The sequence below is a fragment of the Xyrauchen texanus genome, chromosome 25 (genome assembly GCF_025860055.1).
Source record: "Xyrauchen texanus isolate HMW12.3.18 chromosome 25, RBS_HiC_50CHRs, whole genome shotgun sequence".
Classification (NCBI taxonomy): domain Eukaryota; kingdom Metazoa; phylum Chordata; class Actinopteri; order Cypriniformes; family Catostomidae; genus Xyrauchen; species Xyrauchen texanus.
In genome coordinates this window covers 30,204,055-30,223,353 of record NC_068300.1, presented here as the reverse complement: position 1 = coordinate 30,223,353, position 19,299 = coordinate 30,204,055, and the positions used below count along the sequence as shown (strand labels likewise).

Below are 19,299 nucleotides of genomic sequence, written 5' to 3'. Positions count from 1 at the left end.
TCTACTACAGATTACAGAATACATGCTGTAAAATGTAATTTGTAACATATTCCATTAGATTACTAAAAGTCAGTTACATATTCTAAATATTTGGATTATTTCTTCAGCACTGGTACATTTTTTTCACTTGTTTTGACTATAAAAACTCACTGCCAGTGCAGTAAGACAAAATACAGGTTAAAAATACATTCTCTGAAAAACAAATATCTTATGTGTGTTGTGATCTTGTTTTAAGGATTTTTAGATATATTTACAGGAAAACAATAAAAAAAATATTATCAAAAATAAGATTTTGTCCCTACTATAAAATAAATTATAATCTAATGTGAATTTTCTTGATAATAAAATATGATCGTGTCTGGTAACATGTGCATGTAAAATGGCTAGAAATAGCATTTTAGCTTAGCGTAAAGCTGACAATTTACACAAGGTTTATTTCCATTTCTCCAAACTTACTTCAGATGTACTTCTCTGTCTGCTCGTATGAATGTAACACAGCATAAGAAAGTGTTTCACTGCTGTTCAAATGCACTTTGGATCACATCATTTATGTGTAAATGTTTTCCATCTGAAAGGACTAAATATTAAATTAATCAAATGACAATAAAATACAAAGTAATCTCTTCAGTAATCAACTGTATTCTAATTACCAATGATTTAAATTGTAATTATAGTGGAATACAGTTACTTATATTTTGTATTTTAAATACGTAATCCAGTTACATGTATTTTGTTACTCTCCAAGCCTGGACACAGTTTACAGTTTTTGAGAAAATTAACCAATGAATGTCTTATAGTTGTGTCTGCATATTAAACCGGGATAGAAGAATATATTTTAACACTGAAAACTTTACATACTTCAGCTTTAAAGGTGCACTCAGTTATTTTTTTAATTTGTCATCTTGGACTTACACTGACACTAGTCGCGTGGATGCAACATCATACAGACACAATAACAGGATGGTTACTGAGACTAAGCCTGTAATATTCAGCTGGTCATGGGATTCTAACATGGCTTCCCCCATGAGGAGACCCTCTCTATGTAGAATAAAACAGCTTTTAGAAGGTTACTGAAATGATTGGATTCCTCATCTCACGTGACTGGTCATGATTTTATACAAACATTTCAAAATTACTATTAATTTATCTTGGAGTAAAACTTTTTTAATCATGAAAAAATGACTGTGTGCACCTTTAAGTATTACAAGTGTTGGATACGTTACTCAATAATGTATTGCACAACAAATAACTAATTACTTCTCTTAAATTGTGATCAGTTTACATTACAAACTTCTCTACTTTTAATTTACTTTCTAAACACTTTTCACGGAGGCCTTTTTTTCTGTTTAACGTATTCAAAATAATATCTATATTTCCTCTTTGTTCATTGTCACACACCCTTCAAACATCACAGAAACACAAACATGTAAACAAATGAATTAATATTTTGAATGTAGTATACATAAATATTATTTAAAAAATATGTGCAACCCAACTAATGTACTTAAAATTGATTTACCTTAATTGAAAGTTAGGAACTGTAATGTGATTACAAATTATTGAAAGTGTAATGCATTTCAATACTTTGACTAAAGAAGTGAGTAGATTACAGTAACTAATCACTTTGAAACAATTAAGAAATGAACCTTTTTTTATTTGCTAAACATGATGTAGTAAAAGAATGATGCAAAACATCTGTTTACCTAACTAAAGTACAGTGTATCACTGGAAAAAATATTCCTAGTTCTAGGTATGTTTACAAAAGGTGGCTTTAAATTAATTTTCGCATTTTGTGTCATTAATTATTTTAGACAGGTTTCATTATAGAGAATAACATTTTCATAAAAGCAGCACTTGGGGATGTGAAATTGCTTCTTAATTAGATCAATATTGAGAAAGGAAAAAGGCATAAAACACACAAAAAAATCAAAAAACACTATTATCGTAAAATATTTAAAATGCTTTAAAAGTTGATTCACACACTAGGTCAATACTTATTGGCTTTAAAGATAGCTACCTAACAGTGTTTGATTAAAAAAAAGTCAATAGTTCTGTAAATCTTTGGAGTGTTGCTCTTCCAGTGTGAAGAATTGTTACATTGCAGTCACTCTAGGGTTGTCTGTGTCAAATGTCATGATCTCCATGTGGATAAGGCCTGTGAGACATAAAAGCAGCTTTAACCTGGAATAATGTCAAGCCATGGGTGTCACTTTGTTTTAAAAAGTGGCGAGAACAGTTTGCCATTTACAACACTCACAAACAAAATGGAAATGGAAACTCCTGCTAAAGAACTGGCAATGTTTCTTCTGCGTTAGACACTTAACTGATGAAAGCTATTTCAAAAAGTGGTAGGGCCAAATTCGGCCAAAGTAAAAGTGGTAGGGACATGAAACACCCACCCCACCCATAAATTATACCTTTGGTGACTAAACAGAGTAGGGCGGCACCTGCTAATATATACATAAGAAGCTCAATCTTGTGTGGGTATATGTGTGCTCTAACTCTTCCATTCACTGATGGCCAGCTCTAAACTCTCAAAAGAATCATCATATAGAGGTGACACAGGCTCGTTTTTAGGGTCATGAAACTCAGAGAGATATGGGTGTGACAGGCCATCTTTTGCTGTAATTCTGACCTCCGGATCCAAAACCAGCATGTCTTCCAACAGATCGATCGCTGTGGAGGAAACACACTTTAAATCAGGAGTAAGAGTAAGAGATTGGTGAAAACATAATGCTAATGTAAAATGCATGCATCTCTGCTGTGAACAGCGCACAGATGGCATCTTTTAAAGGTGCACACAGTAACATTTGATGTATAACATCATGGGCACTCATGTGAGATGAAGACCCCAGTCATATCAGTAACCTTTTTGACCTTATGTGCCAGGGAAACTAGCACACGGCCATCAAGAAAACATAATTAGCTACAGGAGGTTGTAGAGTTGCCAAAAGTCATCATGAGTATTTTAAAGTGTTAGGGGGATGCCATAACAACAGAGTGGGGAATTTTTAAAACAAGAGTGCTTCATTCATAAATACACAAGATCCTACCTTCACGCTGTAGAAATCTTAAACTTCAAGAGACAAAGTTATCAAAATTATGTCTGTACTACTCATGTGGCCATCTTCTTATAGCATTCACCCATCACATGCCACTATATGGATACAAAAACATGAATGGTGCTTTAAGCGATTTTAGCCATTCTACTTCCACAAGACTGAGCTGCTGAATTAGCCACGCCCCCTCTTTCCAAAACCCTGCACTCCAAATATAACAAATTAGCTTTATTGAGACCGATACACATACTCTGGACTATTCTATGCCATTTTGTAGTTTAAGTAGTGTGAGCAGTATGTTTACACTGAAAATGCAACAAAAAGTAGTGTACTATGAGTTGGAGTACCCGGATGATGTACTTCTTCAACCAAAAAAATCGGAGTGAGGAATGTTGGATACTTCATGCAGTCAAAGGTCACTGCTTGCCCTATGTAGCAGAAAGTACACAGTTACTGACCTGATAAAACAATTGTAATAAATAAATGTTGAAGGAACGCTTCAAAAGATGGTTCTATGTTAAAATGATGTTGCACTGGTGCCATTGTACTATACCCCATATTAAATCTATATAATAACAGTGATATCACAGTGTTTTATATTCATTACATTTTAGGGCTGTTGATTTAACATGCAAAATAGCGCGTTAAAAAACCCAATTAATCGCATGCCCCCGGACCGTACTAAGGAATATTCCTGAGAAATGCAAGCTTGTAGTACCACCTGTTTACTCCAGAGGGCAGTAAGTGAAACTTCAGCTGTATGGCAACTCGCAGTTTATACAGTGAATAAAACAACCCTTCAGCAGGCAGCACAACACAAACATGCGTTATGTTCTTGCATTCAAAACACTTTATGGAGCGCAAATTCGAACTAGGGGATCTCAAGATATGTTCTAAGTATTAAACATTTTATGTTTATGACGCAACGCACCCGAGACATTTACATTTATGCATTTGGCAGACACTTTTATCCAAAGTGACTTACAGAGCCCTTATTACAGGGACAATCCCACTGGAGCAACCTGGAGTTAAGTACCTTGCTCAAGGACACAATGGTGGTGGCTGTGGGGCTCGAACCAGCGTCCTTCTGATTACCAGATTTCCAGTTATGTGCTTAGACCACTACACCACCACCACCACCACTCCACAAAGGAGATCAGAATCATCAGAACTGATTGACAAATTCACTTGTGAAATGGATTGCTGTGAACTGTATGCCAATGATTGGCTTATGATCAATAATATGGTAGTAAACAATACATAGTATTCTAAAGCCACTTTTTGTATTGTCTTATCAATGATGAACTCTTCTGCCAAAAGAATGTAATGCATTTTAATTATCTCAATATTTCTTATTTATATATATATATATATATATATATATATATATATATATTTGTATGTACGGTAATAATATTCCCAGATAGTAGTGGTATTCGGCTGAAAGCAGTTGTGAAGCATCTCAGACTCTGAGCCCAGGGGCTGTTCAAACAGACGGAGCAAAACAGAACATAGCAGAACACGAGATGCACATTTCAAAATGCTACTCCTTTCCTGAACAAAAACTGTGAAATTGTGAAACAAATTTGTGCTCGGTGATACAATGGTAGTTTATGGTGACCACCTCTTCAAGCTTCAAAAGGACACAAAAGTATAATTCAGATGTCTAATAAATTATTGTATGTGACACATGTCTTGTTCGGAAGGAATACAATAAAGTTTGGTCAAAAACAAACCAAAATCGAATGTTATATTAAGTGAAACTCTTGACCAACTGTTGATCACCTGTGCATATTCATAAGTCTGCATGCAATCTTTAGATCTCCTTGCATGAGAGCAACAGTAGTTAAACTGCCACTCCCAAGGTGGGGCGTTCAAGCAAAAACTTGTTTTGTTTTGCTTCAAGAGGACTACCAGTGATATTAACAAAAGAAAACACATCTTACAAACATGTCTGAAGAGTTTGTAGTCTAAAAAATAGATGCATTTCTATGCCTGGCCTTAATTGTTTTAACCAGAGTCCTCAATCAAACAGTGTACATACAGTGCATAGTGTAATGTGTGTCATTTGTGACACAGTTACTGAGTGCACCTACAGTATTATAACAGTGATCTTATATAGTAGTCTACCATCAGAGGGCGACATTTTCTGATTTAGAAACAATGCAATACCACAGTTTTTAAGTAGATCATGAAAGCTTGTAGTTACTCATTTTACTTGGGCCTATTAGTTTTATGTTTAAAAAGGTTGTAAAATTGAAATTGATTTTAGAGTTGTGGACATACCACTAGGATTCATAGCAGGAAATACATCTTTGAAAGCCTTTTTCCTTTGTACTGGGAGTGACCGGACATATGACTGAGCCTGCAAACATGTTGACATATGGCATTTTATCAGTAACATAAGTAATTCAATTAAAAACTAGAAAAAAATTAAGTGTTCCCAGAATAAACAACAACCAAAAGCATTTAATGGAGTTGTCTGATGGCATTTGCATACATCTTTGCTTTGCATTTTCTGAACAAGTGTTGATTTTGGTGTGCCTGTTAGGTTCAGGATCTTCTTCAGCTGGTCAATACCTTAACATAGAGTTAAGGACTAGATGTATGCATTCTGCACTCAAACAATGCACTTTGGTCAACAGAATTTTAAAAGCAAGGAGAGACAAAGGATACTGTCATTGCCTGGGAAAAGCACCTCTCCAGTTATCATCTCTGCCAGGATACAGCCAGCAGACCATATATCAACTGAACAAAGAACATTAATGAGTAAGAAAAGACAACACAGAAGTAACATAAACTGTAGCAAGACCCGACAGATCATGTCAAATTAGAGCAGAACAGAATCCTGTCCATCCACAATAGAGACAACATTACAGACAACTTCTTTCTTTTTAACCTCCTTTTACACAATGTTTTGGGTGGAGTCAGGAATTAAAGTGTCAAAGGTCACCTGTTTGAGTGTAATGCATCCAGTTGAAAATGACCTCAGGGGATCTGTACCAGCGTGTCACCACATAACCTGTCATCTCTGTTTCTGTGTGTCTTGCAAGTCCAAAGTCCAGGATCTGACAATAGTGTGAGAAAACATGCCACATTTCCTTACACATTACTGTTAATTAATAATAATAAAAGAAAGTGTAGAATGAATAAGGTGAAGCTTGAAAAGTGGTAGTAAATCATGTGAATGGATGCTGAATGTTTAATTCATCTCAAAATCCAATGTGTTTACCTTCAATTCACAGTTTTCATCCACTGCAAGGTTACTAGGCTTAAGATCCTGAAACCAAACACCAAAGATTTCACTAATTTCATTATGTTTATCATTTTCAGGCACAAAATGATTAGAGGAAGTAATACAGAACATGTAGCTACTAATTGCAATGCTCTTTATTTAAGTATTTACCAAATTAAGCTTTTTTTAAATCTATATATTCACCAGTCAGGTCTCCTAAGCAATCAAATTGGCCCAATTGCTAGGGAGGGTACAGTAACATGGGGTAACCTCCTCGTGGTCTCTATAATTGTCACGAACCCCGCTCCCTCGCTCCGCCCCCTCGAGATTCCTCGCTCGTTTTGCTCCCTTGGGCTTCCACACCCATTTTGCACGCTCGTTTTTGCTCCTACGAGCTCACATGCTCATACACTATCTCCCCCCTCAGGCTCACATGCCCGCTCCCAATCGCCAGAACATTATGTACACCTGCACTCGTCTCAATCACCCCTTTATTCGTTACACCTGCACCGCTCGTTAGTTCCCCTATTTATATCACAGCACATTCATTTCACACCCGTTGGTTATTGTGTTTAGTTTCCCGTATCTTTGCCCCCCTCTAGTCTCGTCTAGTTTTGTACTCCTCTGGTTTACCCCTTAGCTTGCCAGCTCCCCTTGTTCCCCTGTCTTTTGCTCCCACTAGTCCCGTCTAGTTGTGTCTGATTCCCGGCTTCGACCTCCCGCTCTCGTTGACCACTCTTTCCCGGATTTGCCCCTTTTCTCTACTTTGATTCCCCGGGTTTTGACCCTACGCTTCCCTCGACAACTCTTCTCTGGATTTGCCCTGTTTGTACTGTTGCACGCTTTGTGGAATAAAGCAGTTTCCTCCGACATTGTGACTGTCTCGTCTTGTGTGTGTGTGTGCGGGTTACAGAATAACTAACCTCACCGTAGACAGTCACAATGCGTCACGCGGAGGATTCGCGCAGCTCACTAGAGCGGAGATGCACGTCACATTCGGCGCGATGAGCTACAGTTTGGAGAGAGGACCACGCGCTCATGGCCCAGGGGCAGCAGGTATGCACTATTTCTGATTTATTTCACCCTGTTTGACCCGTGTCTGCCCCTGAGCCCGTTTATGCTTCCAATGCATTTCTGAGCGCCGTGAGCCTTCAACCCCCTGAGAGGTTTGACGGCTCTTCGAGCGCTTACCAAGAGTGCTCATAACCCCGTCCTTGACATTATGGAGCCAGCAGCCCGACTGTTGGTTTTGCGCCAGGGGAGCCAACCCATGGAGGCTTATGTTGTGGATTTTTGTGCCCTGGCTAACCAGGTGAATTTTGATGAGGTGGCTCTGAAAGACGTTTTTCAATGTGGACTGAATGAGCCAACCTCATCATTCATGCCTGGTGGTCGCTGCTCTCTCAACCTGGCTCAGTTTATTGACCTCGCCCTACTGTACACTGGTTCCTCGTTTACTGTGGGGGAGGCAGACACTGAACCAGCGCTCCACACCATGGCCCCCGTCTCGAAGCCTACCACGGCCCCTGTCTCGAAGCCTACCACGGCCCCCGTCTCGAAGCCTACCACGGCCCCAGTCCCGAAGCCTGACACGGCCCTAGTCCCGGAGCCTTACACGGCCCTAGTCCCGAAGCCTGACACGGCCCCAGTCCCGAAGCCTGTCACGGCCCCAGTCCCGAAGCCTGTCACGGCCCCAGTCCCGAAGCCTTACACGGCCCCAGTCCCGAAGCCTGACACGGCCCCAGTCCCAAAGCCTTACACGGCCCCAGTCCCGAGGCCTGACACGGCCCCAATCCCGAGGCCTGACACGGCCCCAGATAAACACCGCCTTTCACGGCTCAGCCCGGACTTCCTGACCCCCTCCCTGTCCTGTGGCCTCTTCCCTGGCCTCCGGACCCTATTCCTGTCCGGTGGTCACCTTCCAGACCCCCGGACCCAGTCCCTGTCCTCCAGTCGCCTTCCAGACCCCCTGACCCAGTCTCTGCCCTTTGGATGCCCCCTAGATCTCCCGACCACCCGCCTGTCCGCTATGTTCCCCCTGACCTTGCCTTGAAACTGCCCATTGACCCCATGGACTGTCTCATTTCCCTCTGTGCCCCTTGGACTGCCCTCAATTTTGTTTGTGTGTTTTGTGGGTTGTCTGTTCAGGGTTTTTTGTTTGTTGGGATCGTCCAGCACCACTTCCCAGAGGTCGCTCCTCGCACAGCGGCTGGCCGTCAGGAGCCGTCCGTTTTAGAGGGGGAGTACTGTCACGAACCCCGCTCCCTCTCTCCGCCCCCTCGAGCTTCCTCGCTCGTTTTGCTCCCTCGGGCTTCCACGGCCGTTTTGCTCGCTCGAGCTTGCACGCTCGTTTTTGCTCCTACAAGCTCACATGCTCGTACACTATCTCCCCCCTCGGGCTCACATGCCCGCTCCCAATCGCCAGAACATTATGTACACCTGCACTCGTCTCAATCACCCCTTTATTCGTTACACCTGCACCGCTCGTTAGTTCCCCTATTTACATCACAGCACATTCGTTTCACACCCGTTGGTTATTGTGTTTAGTTTCCCGTATCTTTGCCCCCCGCTAGTCTCGTCTAGTTTTGTACTCCTCTGGTTTACCCCTTAGCTTGCCAGCTCCCCTTGTTCCCCTGTCTTTTGCTCCCACTAGTCCCGTCTAGTTGTGTCTGATTCCCGGCTTCGACCTCCCGCTCTCGTTGACCACTCTTTCCCAGATTTGCCCCTTTTCTCTACTTTGATTCCCCGGCTTTTGACCCTATGCTTCCCTCGACAACTCTTCTCTGGATTTGCCCTGTTTGTACTGTTGCACGCTTTGTGGAATAAAGCAGTTTCCTCCGACATTGTGACTGTCTCGTCTTGTGTGTGTGTGTGTGCGGGTTACAATAATGTGGTTCTTGTTCTCTGTGGGGCACGTGGTGAGTTGTGCATGGATGCCGCGGAGAATAGCGTGGGCCTCCACATGTGCTACATCTCCACGGTAATGCACTCAACAAGCCACATGATAAGATCCACAAATTGACGGTCTCAGAATCCCCACGTGACTGTTAATCACAAATAATAATAAAAGACTATCTGGAACTATCGGTTTAGGTATTTGAAGATAACCGACTATCAGCACTGATTAATCTGTATAACCGATATATTGGTATACCTCTACTGTGTATGAAATACAATAGATTGTGGACATTTAGTTCTGCCACTTTACTGTATCAGGGCAAATTGGTAAAATGTAATCTACATACCCGATGAATGATCCCAGCAGAATGAATATACTGAGGAGAAAAGTAGCAGTTACTCATTAGCTGCAAAATCAGCTTCATCAATCTCATCAATATTGTCACTTGTCAGAAGTGCTTTCATGCGAGTAAGATGTGCCGAGTTTCAGTTGTCTGTTGAGAGATGCGAGTCAGAATTAAAAAACTTTGAGGGCCAGGACCTTGAGTCCTCTGAGAATCTGATAGAAGAGGTACGTGATGACTTTGCTGAATAACTGTTTCCTCTTCATGATGTTGCCAAGATCCTGAGCCACATATGGCATGACTATATAGCTGTGCAAAAAACATTACAGACTGTGGGTTAATCGTTAGCCTGGTTTGAAAATTGTGTAGATTGTGTGCATCAAGCTTTGAAGTATACCAGTGCTTAAAGGGATAGTTCACCCAAAAAATGTAAATTCTCTCATCATTTACTCACACTCATGTCATTAAAGATGTGTATGACTTTTTTCTTCTGCTGAACACAAACAAAGATTTTTAGAAGAATATCTCAGCCCTTTTGGTCCATATAGTGCAAGTGAATGGTGATTAGGCCTTTAAAGCTCCAAAAAGCACATAAAGGCAGCATAAATCCATCAGTCTCCAGTGGTTAAACCTGTATCTTCTGAAGTGATCCAGTTGGTTTTGGGTGAGAACAGACCAAAATGTAACTATTTTTTCACTGTACATCTTGACAGCTGTTTTCTGGGTGATCATTCTTTCAATGTGGAAGTGTCAAGCTTGAATGTATAGTGTAAAGGGAGTTAGAATTTTGTCTGCTCTCACCCAAAAACAAAAAGAAGAAAGATAGTCATACACATCTGGGATGGCACGAGGGTGAGTAAATGATGAGAGAATTTTCATTTTAGGGTGATCTATTCCTTTAAGAACCTATGTTCAAAGATGTAGCTTCAATTTAAAGCTGCATTGTGTAATTTCTCCACCACTAGAGGCACCAAATGGAATTGCAAAAATAAAGACTGTTTCCCAAACAGGTTTCTCAAACTCTCAAATCTTCCATTGTTTGAGACACACAGGTAGACTCAAGCCATTGTTGGAGCCAGAAGTTGACATATCAGACAGCTCAAACACTCTAAGAAAAAAAGGGAAATGTTTAAGGGCCGTTACTGCAGTGGTACCCTCAAGGAGACCTTTTTTGTACCTCTAATTAAAATGTATAACTCGTTTTGTGCACCTTTAAAGGTAAATGTATATCTTTTGTCCCTTTTTTTTTGTCTCCTTAAGGGTACAGATAAACACCAAAAACAAGGGAGCCACCCCGGTTGTCACGATTCCCTTGTTGTCTGCCCTGGTTTCACTTGTCTTTGTCTAAACTACACTTCCCATGATCCCCGGCCCTCATCACTGCCAGCCCTGTGTCATTGTGCTCACCTGATTGTAGTTTGTCATCATCATGTCTCCAGTGTATATAAACCCTGTTTGTTCTCCATTCCCTTGTCGATCGTCGATGTATATGGATGCTTGTTTTCGTGGTTCTTGATGTTTATCCTGCCAGTTAAACCGTTGTATGTTTTCCGTGTTTTTGTTGTGTTTCCCCATTGTGGGTGTTTCCTTTGTTTTGGTTTTGTTTGTTTAGTTTTCAACCTGTCCAATAAAGCTAACCCTGCACTTAGATCCTCGCCCCTCTTCTGCCTTCCTGCTCATCGTAACACCGGTGATGGCTTTGTATGGTACCTTTTTTCTTAGAGTGAACAAACAGAGCAATGTTACACAAATCAAACACAAATTACACAAATATGGAATTGATTACCGTAAATGATTAGACTAAAATAACTTTGTAAAACCAATATTAACTATATAATCCGGATTTTAGAAATCGAAATGGTACGAAGATTCTTTGAACTCTCTAATAAATGCATCCACACATTGTATATGTTCAAGCATACTGCACTCCTCTATGGAGCTGTCATAAGGAGCAGGTCATGAAAAGCGAAAGATTTCTTCACAGAAATGCATTCTGATCATCTCGACACTCACAAAGTATCAAATTTCTCCATCGAGTAATCAGGGGTGAAGACAAAGAGAAGGCGGATCACCTATAGGAAAAAGAGTATCCACAATAAGGGCTGTTCTGTACTGTGCATTACCAATTTTATAAATGTTTCCAACAACTGTGCATTACCTTTTATTATTATTATTATACATTACACAAATAGTAAAGCAAAAACTATTACTATTGATATTCACCAATATAGACAGCACTAATGTTTGTTTCTTTGCTCTTGGTTAAAGAAAATCATTAAAGCAAACTTCACCCTGGTAAACATGACCTAAACTGATACGGTTAGAAATAAAGATGTTTAGACATTCCAATGAGCTGACTGGTTTGGGTTTTGAAAAGAGGATAAAATATTGCATAAATGATTCTGGTTCTTTATCCTCTTGTTACTGAATCTAAGTCCACATTAAACACAGCAGTGTGAGGTCAAGTTTACTGTTTACTAAGCACAACAACCGGTGTGAGGAGAAATAAGAGGCTTTCACCACATTGGTGCAAGAAATCTTTTCAAATCTCTTTCAGTTGACAGAAGGATTATACAGCTTTCATACTAAAACTACATACAAAGCAAGTGACAAAGTCCTGTTAAAAAAGTCCATCAATTATGGAGCTGTCATAAGGAGCAGGTAATCAATACAGAAACTTACAATATTCAATGTTAAGCCTATACTTTACTGTCCATTGTTTTCTTCTGGGGGATTTGAGACTTACATTGTCATGTTGGATGTGACGGAGCAGCTGGAGTTCTCTGTAAGCACGTTTAGCATGAATCAGAGACTGGAATGATCTGTATAGCTTCTTAATGGCCACCTTTTCCTTAGTCTTCTGGTCAGTTGCAAAACTGCACACAAGTTATCATTAATCTGCATGTATATTTATTGAGTAATGTATATGTTAGACCAATGATTGTATTTTTAGAGTTCAGAAATAAATAAAAAATCATCTCGCCATCCAGTTTAATTGCATTTAACAAACAGAAGCCTACATATGGATTTCATAAACAGTTAAGAACATCTGACACAGCTGATTTAAAAGACATAAAAATTCACTGTAAGACGGTCATCAAGTCTTCAATAGCAATCATATGGAAATAAGACAAATAATAATTAACCGACAACATGAATAGTTCGGCTACAATTACGCTATACTTGTGATATGTTCAAGCTACACTTCATCTAATACTATTTAAAACATTTGATTCATTCTGTATAGTTATACAGTACATGCAGTTGTATGAACTAATTGACTATTTTGTATTATATTATATTTATGTTACATATCCGAACCATGTAAATGAACTGAAATGTTATTTTATTAAATAGTAAAAATAGTCTCTTTACAGACAGAAGTGATGATTTCAGACAGTGTCAACTATAGTTGACACTGTCTGAAATCATCACTTCTGTCTGTAAAGAGACTATTATAGTATGGAAACTGTGTTTATGGAATTTCTTATCAGTAAATGTGCTTATACTTGCTTACCCCTCAGATATGTGCGTCAGCATCTATGTATTTCCCAGTCTCTAGATGAATATAGCAAACTGAACCAAATTGTATATATTTATACTTATACAATATTACTGAACCTCCACATATGCACAATTAGCATAATAATGCATAGTGCAAGATTGTTTTTTAAAATGCATTATGTTTTACAGTTTGATAGTGTGAATTCCATTACTGCTTGTGTAAATTGTCAATATGCAATACTGCAATATGCACAGTTTCAGAAAGTGAAAAAAAAAAACCTCACTCACCAAACTGTCTCATAGGCTCCGGAGCCCAGGGGCTTGAGTGACGTGTATCGGTCTGGAACGTCCCATGCCGTATTCTGGATCTCCAGTCTGTGAAAGCCCGCTTTCAGAGGTGAAGCCATGAAGACGTCCACTGCGTGTCCACTGCGGTCAAATCGCGACCACTCAGTTCGTTCAGAGTGACCCACGTGAGCGCCAGACAGAGCAGCGAGGACACGCCCATCTCAACGCACCTTTGCAGTCACGTGATTTAGGTGACTTTCCTTCAGTGATTCCTCAACAGTCCAGTCACAAATAACATTCCCAATATACTGTATGGTCTTATTAAGTGAAACAGGCAGTCCATTGACAATTATAATAAAATAAAATTAACTTTTTTGAAATATTTATTTTAATTCGCTATATATAAAATTCATTTTATTTAGTATTTTGTCTTGTGTGTTATAATTCCCCCTTGCTTGTGACTTTTTCTTGTTCTTTTAATTTAAGTTGTTTAATACATCCAAGTTACTACATTTTCTTTGGCATCATCTTGTGAGAAACTGCTTTATTCCTGAACAACAATGTCTGTACAGTTTCCAAGAAGTTGAGCTTTCTGGGAGTTTTATTGACTACTGTCATAAAAAAGTAAACATGTTAGCTAATGGATTAAAGATGAAAGTGGTTTGAGGGAGATCCCATTTCAATTTATTGTGGTTTTATGGTAGTAATAATAACTGAATAAACACTGGTATTTTGGTAGATTCTACTATAATAACTGTGTATCAAGAGTATAAATATATGTTGATATTCTAAATAATAAACAGAAATAAAACCATTAATCGTTTGTGCACATTTTTATATGTGTGCAGATTTTTTTAAAACATCTAGTGGAGACTGTGGTGTGTTTTAAACATTGTACTTACTGTATTTTCTCAGGGTAGTTTATTTTTTTATTACAGTAAAGTGCCCTAATAGCAGGGCACTATATGGGGTAAGTTGTCATAATTGGAACCTGCCTTTAAATAGGCTATAACAGGCTTTTCAGACAAATTTAAACTATTATGAACACAAAAAAATGTATGAAGCAATAAAAATGTAAAAGGTATTATCCAAAACAACAAACCATTTTTTTAGTCAACAGAAATTTAAATTAAAGCGACAGTTCAACCAAAAATGAAAATTCTCTCATCATTTGCTCACCTTTGTGCCATCTAAGATTCGTATGACTTTCTTAATCTGCAAAACACAAACAAAGATTTTCAGAAGAATACCTCAACAAAATTCAAGTGAATGGTGGCCAAAACTTTGAAGCTCCAGAAAGTACACCAAGGCAGCATAAAAGTAATCCATCAGACTCTAGCAGTTTAATCTTCTGAAGCAATCCAATCGATTTTGGGTGAGAACAGACCAAAATGTAACTCCTTTTTGACTGTATGTCTTGCCATTGCATTTTCTAGGCACAATCAAGATTTAAAGCTTGTTTATACTTCCTAGTTCTTGACATATGCGCAGAGTGCTAGATGTCACTAGAGGATGTGCAATTGCACTTGAAATCTTGACCACCAAGGAGACCGCTGATGTCAAGATGCAGTGAAAAAAAAAAAAGTGTTTTTGTAAATTGACTTTTGAATCAAAACCTCACTGATATGTGACAATTAACCCTGGTCTGCCCTATTACTAATCCAATCAATATGTAAAGCTTTGGGTGTCTTAACAAATTGTATAAAATTTGCAGGTTATAACAGGATAACTGCTAATGCATACTGTATATGACATCCAGTGTGGTCACAGGGCAAAGTGTGCCATTTAGTTTGAACTGCATGTAATGACACAGTAATTTACCCTTCACTAAGCCCTTGGTTATTGTTGCCATTTCTGCCAAGCTTTCTTTCAAGTATTTCTTGTCAAACATGGGGAGAAAAGTGATCAGCTTGAAATTATTTACCTCAAAAATTCATAAACAACACCTGGATTACATTAACTGTCCATGTACATCTAGTAATGATATCTAAAGGTTTCAGGAAGGGTTTCCAGAATGCCATGGAAGACTACATCCAAAACATAAAATTTGGCAAATAAATGCAAAGGTTTATGTCAGAATCGAGGCAAACACTTATCGCAGTTAAATAAAAAGAAAGAAACCTAATTTGATAGCGATTACTTTCTGAAACAATGGAGTAACTGAAGAGGACTGTTCCCACAACTTCTACAACATACATTTTACTGTAAAATCCTTACTTATATCATCATTATTGTGACACAAATCAATATGTATCTACAGTATATAAGTTAGTAGCATTATAATTTTCCATGTAGCAACTGTGGCTTTACTGATATTACAGTTGGCAATGTGGGTTGATACATAGTTTAATGCATACCATACCCTTCTCAAGATTGATTTTAATATTTGGAAAAGGAAAAAGGTGCATCCTCACTGGATACCTTATGTCACTATTACATGCCCTAACAACAAAAGTAATATAGCCCGAAGGACTAGAAACCCTATTGTTTTTGTTAGAATTATTAGGGAACCAAACACGGAAAGTGCTGGAACCCTATTGTATTTGTAAGAAAAATAATGCATACCTCGGCAATTTGGTGGTGCCATAAAAATGAAAAACCTAAAATGACTGTAACTTAGGAGCCATTGGTCCGATCAACCTGTAGTTTTTCTTCCATCAAGGTCTATGAGGACTGTTGTACATCTCGAAAAACATCGCCGCTATCGAACAATCAATTTTCAGCAGCTTTTAGTCAAGGTTAACAAAGGCCGATCGGAACGAAACAAGGTGGGCATATTTGACTCTTGGCCCTGAAGGTCTATGCAAAATAAAAAAATACAAATAAATAGCCACTTGGAGACGCTATCGCATTTTACATACGTGCAAATCTCTGATCAAATCTAATCAAATTTTTCTTAAATATTTGAGATTATTTAAAAAATCCAATTTTGCAAACTGGTCCTAGGTTTTTTAAGTAACATAAAAAAACATACAGGAAGAATAATTGGACAGCATAGATTAATAATTATCAAAAAACTTTTTATTTGGCATGGGTATAACAACGTAATTTAAACAAAAGTGTTTGGCCTAGATCAATCAAAAGCCAATAACTCCTAAACGAAAATGCAGATTTTCATCAAATTTAGTATGCATTTGTGATATGTCATTTTGAAAAAGCATTCAAAATTTGGTGGAGATCGGATAATAGGTGGTATAACAGTTACATGTAAAATATTTGTGCTTTTGCAATTTACATGAGTGTGAATGGTTGTTTTCTGTAATGTTTAACACATTATTCATATCATATGACTAATCTCTTCATTCTGACCAACTTTGCCTCAAGATCCATAGGTGTCAATCAAGTTTAAAGGGCTGGAGAGCCAGACACCACCGGGTGATCAGTGCGTTGGTATCCTTCATGCACTGGATCCATTGGAGTGGGGAGTGATCCGAGCAGAGGGTCCACCTCATCAGGTAGTACTGGAGAGTGAGGACCACCCACCTGATGGCCAGACACTCCTTCTCCACGGTGCTGTACTTTGTTTCCCTTATGGAGAGCTTACGGCTAGTGTGTGGTCTGAGGATTCAGTCCATGAGATGCTGAAATGTAGCCGGGGCCCCAAACAAACCAAACAGAAGTGTCACAAATTCGTGCAATGGTCTAAGATCTACTTAGCCCTATCATCTAACGATTACAGCCCCATTGACTCCCTGTGCCAATGCATTGATGAATTAAACAGTTGGATGTGCCAAAACTTTCTTCAGTTAAACAAAGACAAAACTGAAGTCATTGTGTTTGGAAACAAAGATGACGTTCTCAAGGTGAATGCATACCTTGACGCTAGGGGTCAAACAACTAAAAATCAAGTCAGGAATCTTGGTGTGTCTCTAGAGTCAGAACTTAGTTTCAGTAGTCATGTCAAAGCAATAACTAAATCAGCATACTATCATCTGAAAAATATTGCAAGAATTAGATGCTTTGTTTCCAGTCAAGACCTAGTGAAACTTGTGCATGCTTTCATCACCAGCAGGGTGGATTATTGTAATGGACTCCTCGTTGGCCTTCCCAAAAAGACCATAAGACAGTTGCAGCTCATACAGAACGCTGCTGCCAGGATTCTGAGCAGAACCAGAAAATATGAACATATCACACCAGTCCTCAGGTCTTTACACTGGCTCCCAGTTACATTTAGGATTGATTTTAAAATATTATTACTGGTATATAAATCACTCAATGGGCTAGGACCTCAATATATTGCAGATATGCTCACTGAATATAAACCCAACAGATCACTCAGATCATTAGGATCACATCAGCTAGAAATACCAAGGGTTCACTCTAAGCAGGGAGAGTCTGCTTTTAGCTATTATGCCAGCCGCAGCAGGAACCAGCTTCCAGAAGAGATCAGATGTGCTCCTACATTAGTCACATTCAAATCCAGACTCAAACACATCTGTTTAGCTGTGCATTTACTGAATGAGCACTATGCCACTGTGTGTCCGACTGTTTGTACTGTATTTTATTTTATTTTATTCTAAACTGTTTCAGTTATTCTTATTTTTTTATTCTTATTTTAATCTCTTCTATGTAAAGCACTTTGAATTACCATTGTGTATGAAATGTGCTATATAAATAAACTTGCCTCGCCTTGCCTTGCCTTGCCTTGCAATCCAAACCTCGTAGAGAAGGCTGTTTTTTCACGGGAAATTGGTGTCAAGGGGATCTGCCAATAACCCTTTGTCAAATCCAATGTTGAATAAAACGAGCAGTACCTAACTGATCGAGTAACTCATCAATGCGGGGCATCGGGCACACAGAACCGTACAGACCCGTTGCTCTTAGGAACTAGAACAACCGGACTGGACCAATCACTGTGGGATTCCTCTATTACCCCCATATCAAGCATCACATCCAATTCTTCCCAATCTATTTTCTTTTTGTGCTCGGGCAAGTGATAGGGATGGCTACGTACCACCACTACTGGTTCGGTCTCGATTTGGTGCTGGATGAGCTTTGCACGACCCGGTAGAGGGAAGTACATGTCTGCAAATTCTTGTTGCAACTCGGCAACCCCTGCGAGCTGATACGGTGAGAGGTGGTTTCCACAAGTGAGTGTTGTGATTAGGTTTTGAGGTGGTAAATTTAATGTGCGCCCTCTCAGTGCTCCCCAGCTTCAGGGACTGGAAGACCTGCCGGTAATGCTCCTGATTCCAACCCACTCACTGTTGGATGGCCTTTTTCAGGTTGGCATAGGCCAGGAGGTTAGCCATCGGCAGTTGTTGAGCAGCAAGCTGGGCTTCCCCTGACAAGAGCGGAAGGAGCATGGCCGCTCACTGGTCAAGCTCGAACAGATCGAGGAAAGTCTCTGCGTCGTCTTCTGCTCCCATCTTCAGGAGCGTGGGTGGGGGCAGGGGGCTGTGGTTGTCCAGGGTCACGGCCGGGGCTCTCTCCTGGCTGAGAAAGCTCCAGATCACATGCCGGTCCTCTGCTTGAGCTTGCATGATCTAAAAGAATCGCCAATCCTGGTCCTGGCGCATCTCAAGCGCCCTTACCGCATTCTCTCTCTCTCCGGACGGATGCTTGACCATGCCCCTGCTGCCACAAACTCTATTTTAGGTGGTATCAAAATATTTCTTATAATCTTCTAGCACATGCACTTAAAGGCCCTTTGCCGCTTGAACCCTGATAATTGCTGCTTGTAGCTATATTTATTCTTATGATTCATTTTCTGTGAAAATAGCCGACGAGACAATTATCCTTGCATCAACGGAAAGTCACGTGACACGTACTTGCAGATACCGCTGTCAAGTCAAAACGAAAATAGTCGGCTGTAGCGGAGTGTTCCCTAAACCAATTAAACAACGCAGTGTCTCGCACAGCTCACATAAACTCACATAAACTTCAAATTGAACTTCAAATTGAAGTTTATGTGAGCTATGCGAGACACTGCGTTGCATTATAACAAAAGAGTACTGCAAAGGTGGGATGC

General features: G+C 39.5%; 1 protein-coding gene across 1 annotated transcript; it reads right to left on the bottom strand.

The window, feature by feature from the left end:
- Positions 1 to 1,701: 1,701 nt before the first annotated feature.
- zgc:171775 (STKc_p38 domain-containing protein) lies at positions 1,702 to 13,458 on the bottom strand. The gene is made up of 11 exons (XM_052092073.1): positions 13,329 to 13,458; positions 12,283 to 12,412; positions 11,550 to 11,608; positions 9,734 to 9,845; positions 9,540 to 9,569; positions 6,292 to 6,339; positions 6,013 to 6,127; positions 5,736 to 5,807; positions 5,560 to 5,639; positions 5,346 to 5,424; positions 1,702 to 2,676 (listed from the first exon to the last, which is right to left on the bottom strand). The coding sequence occupies exons 1-11, from the start codon at positions 13,445 to 13,447 to the stop codon at positions 2,498 to 2,500; spliced, it is 1,023 nt and encodes a 340-aa protein (XP_051948033.1). The 5' UTR covers positions 13,448 to 13,458; the 3' UTR covers positions 1,702 to 2,497.
- Positions 13,459 to 19,299: the final 5,841 nt, after the last annotated feature.

Excerpts from the sequence above, each read along its gene's own strand:
- zgc:171775 (XM_052092073.1), bottom strand. The coding sequence starts at position 13,447 with ATGGCTTCACCTCTGAAAGCGGGCTTTCACAGACTGGAGATCCAGAAT. Across the intron at positions 11,609-12,282 it reads GTCACATCCAACATGACAAT|GTGATCCGCCTTCTCTTTGT; the intron begins GTAAGTCTCAAA and ends TTTTTCCTATAG. Across the intron at positions 5,425-5,559 it reads AGAAAATGCAAAGCAAAGAT|GCTCAGTCATATGTCCGGTC; the intron begins GTATGCAAATGC and ends ACATGTTTGCAG.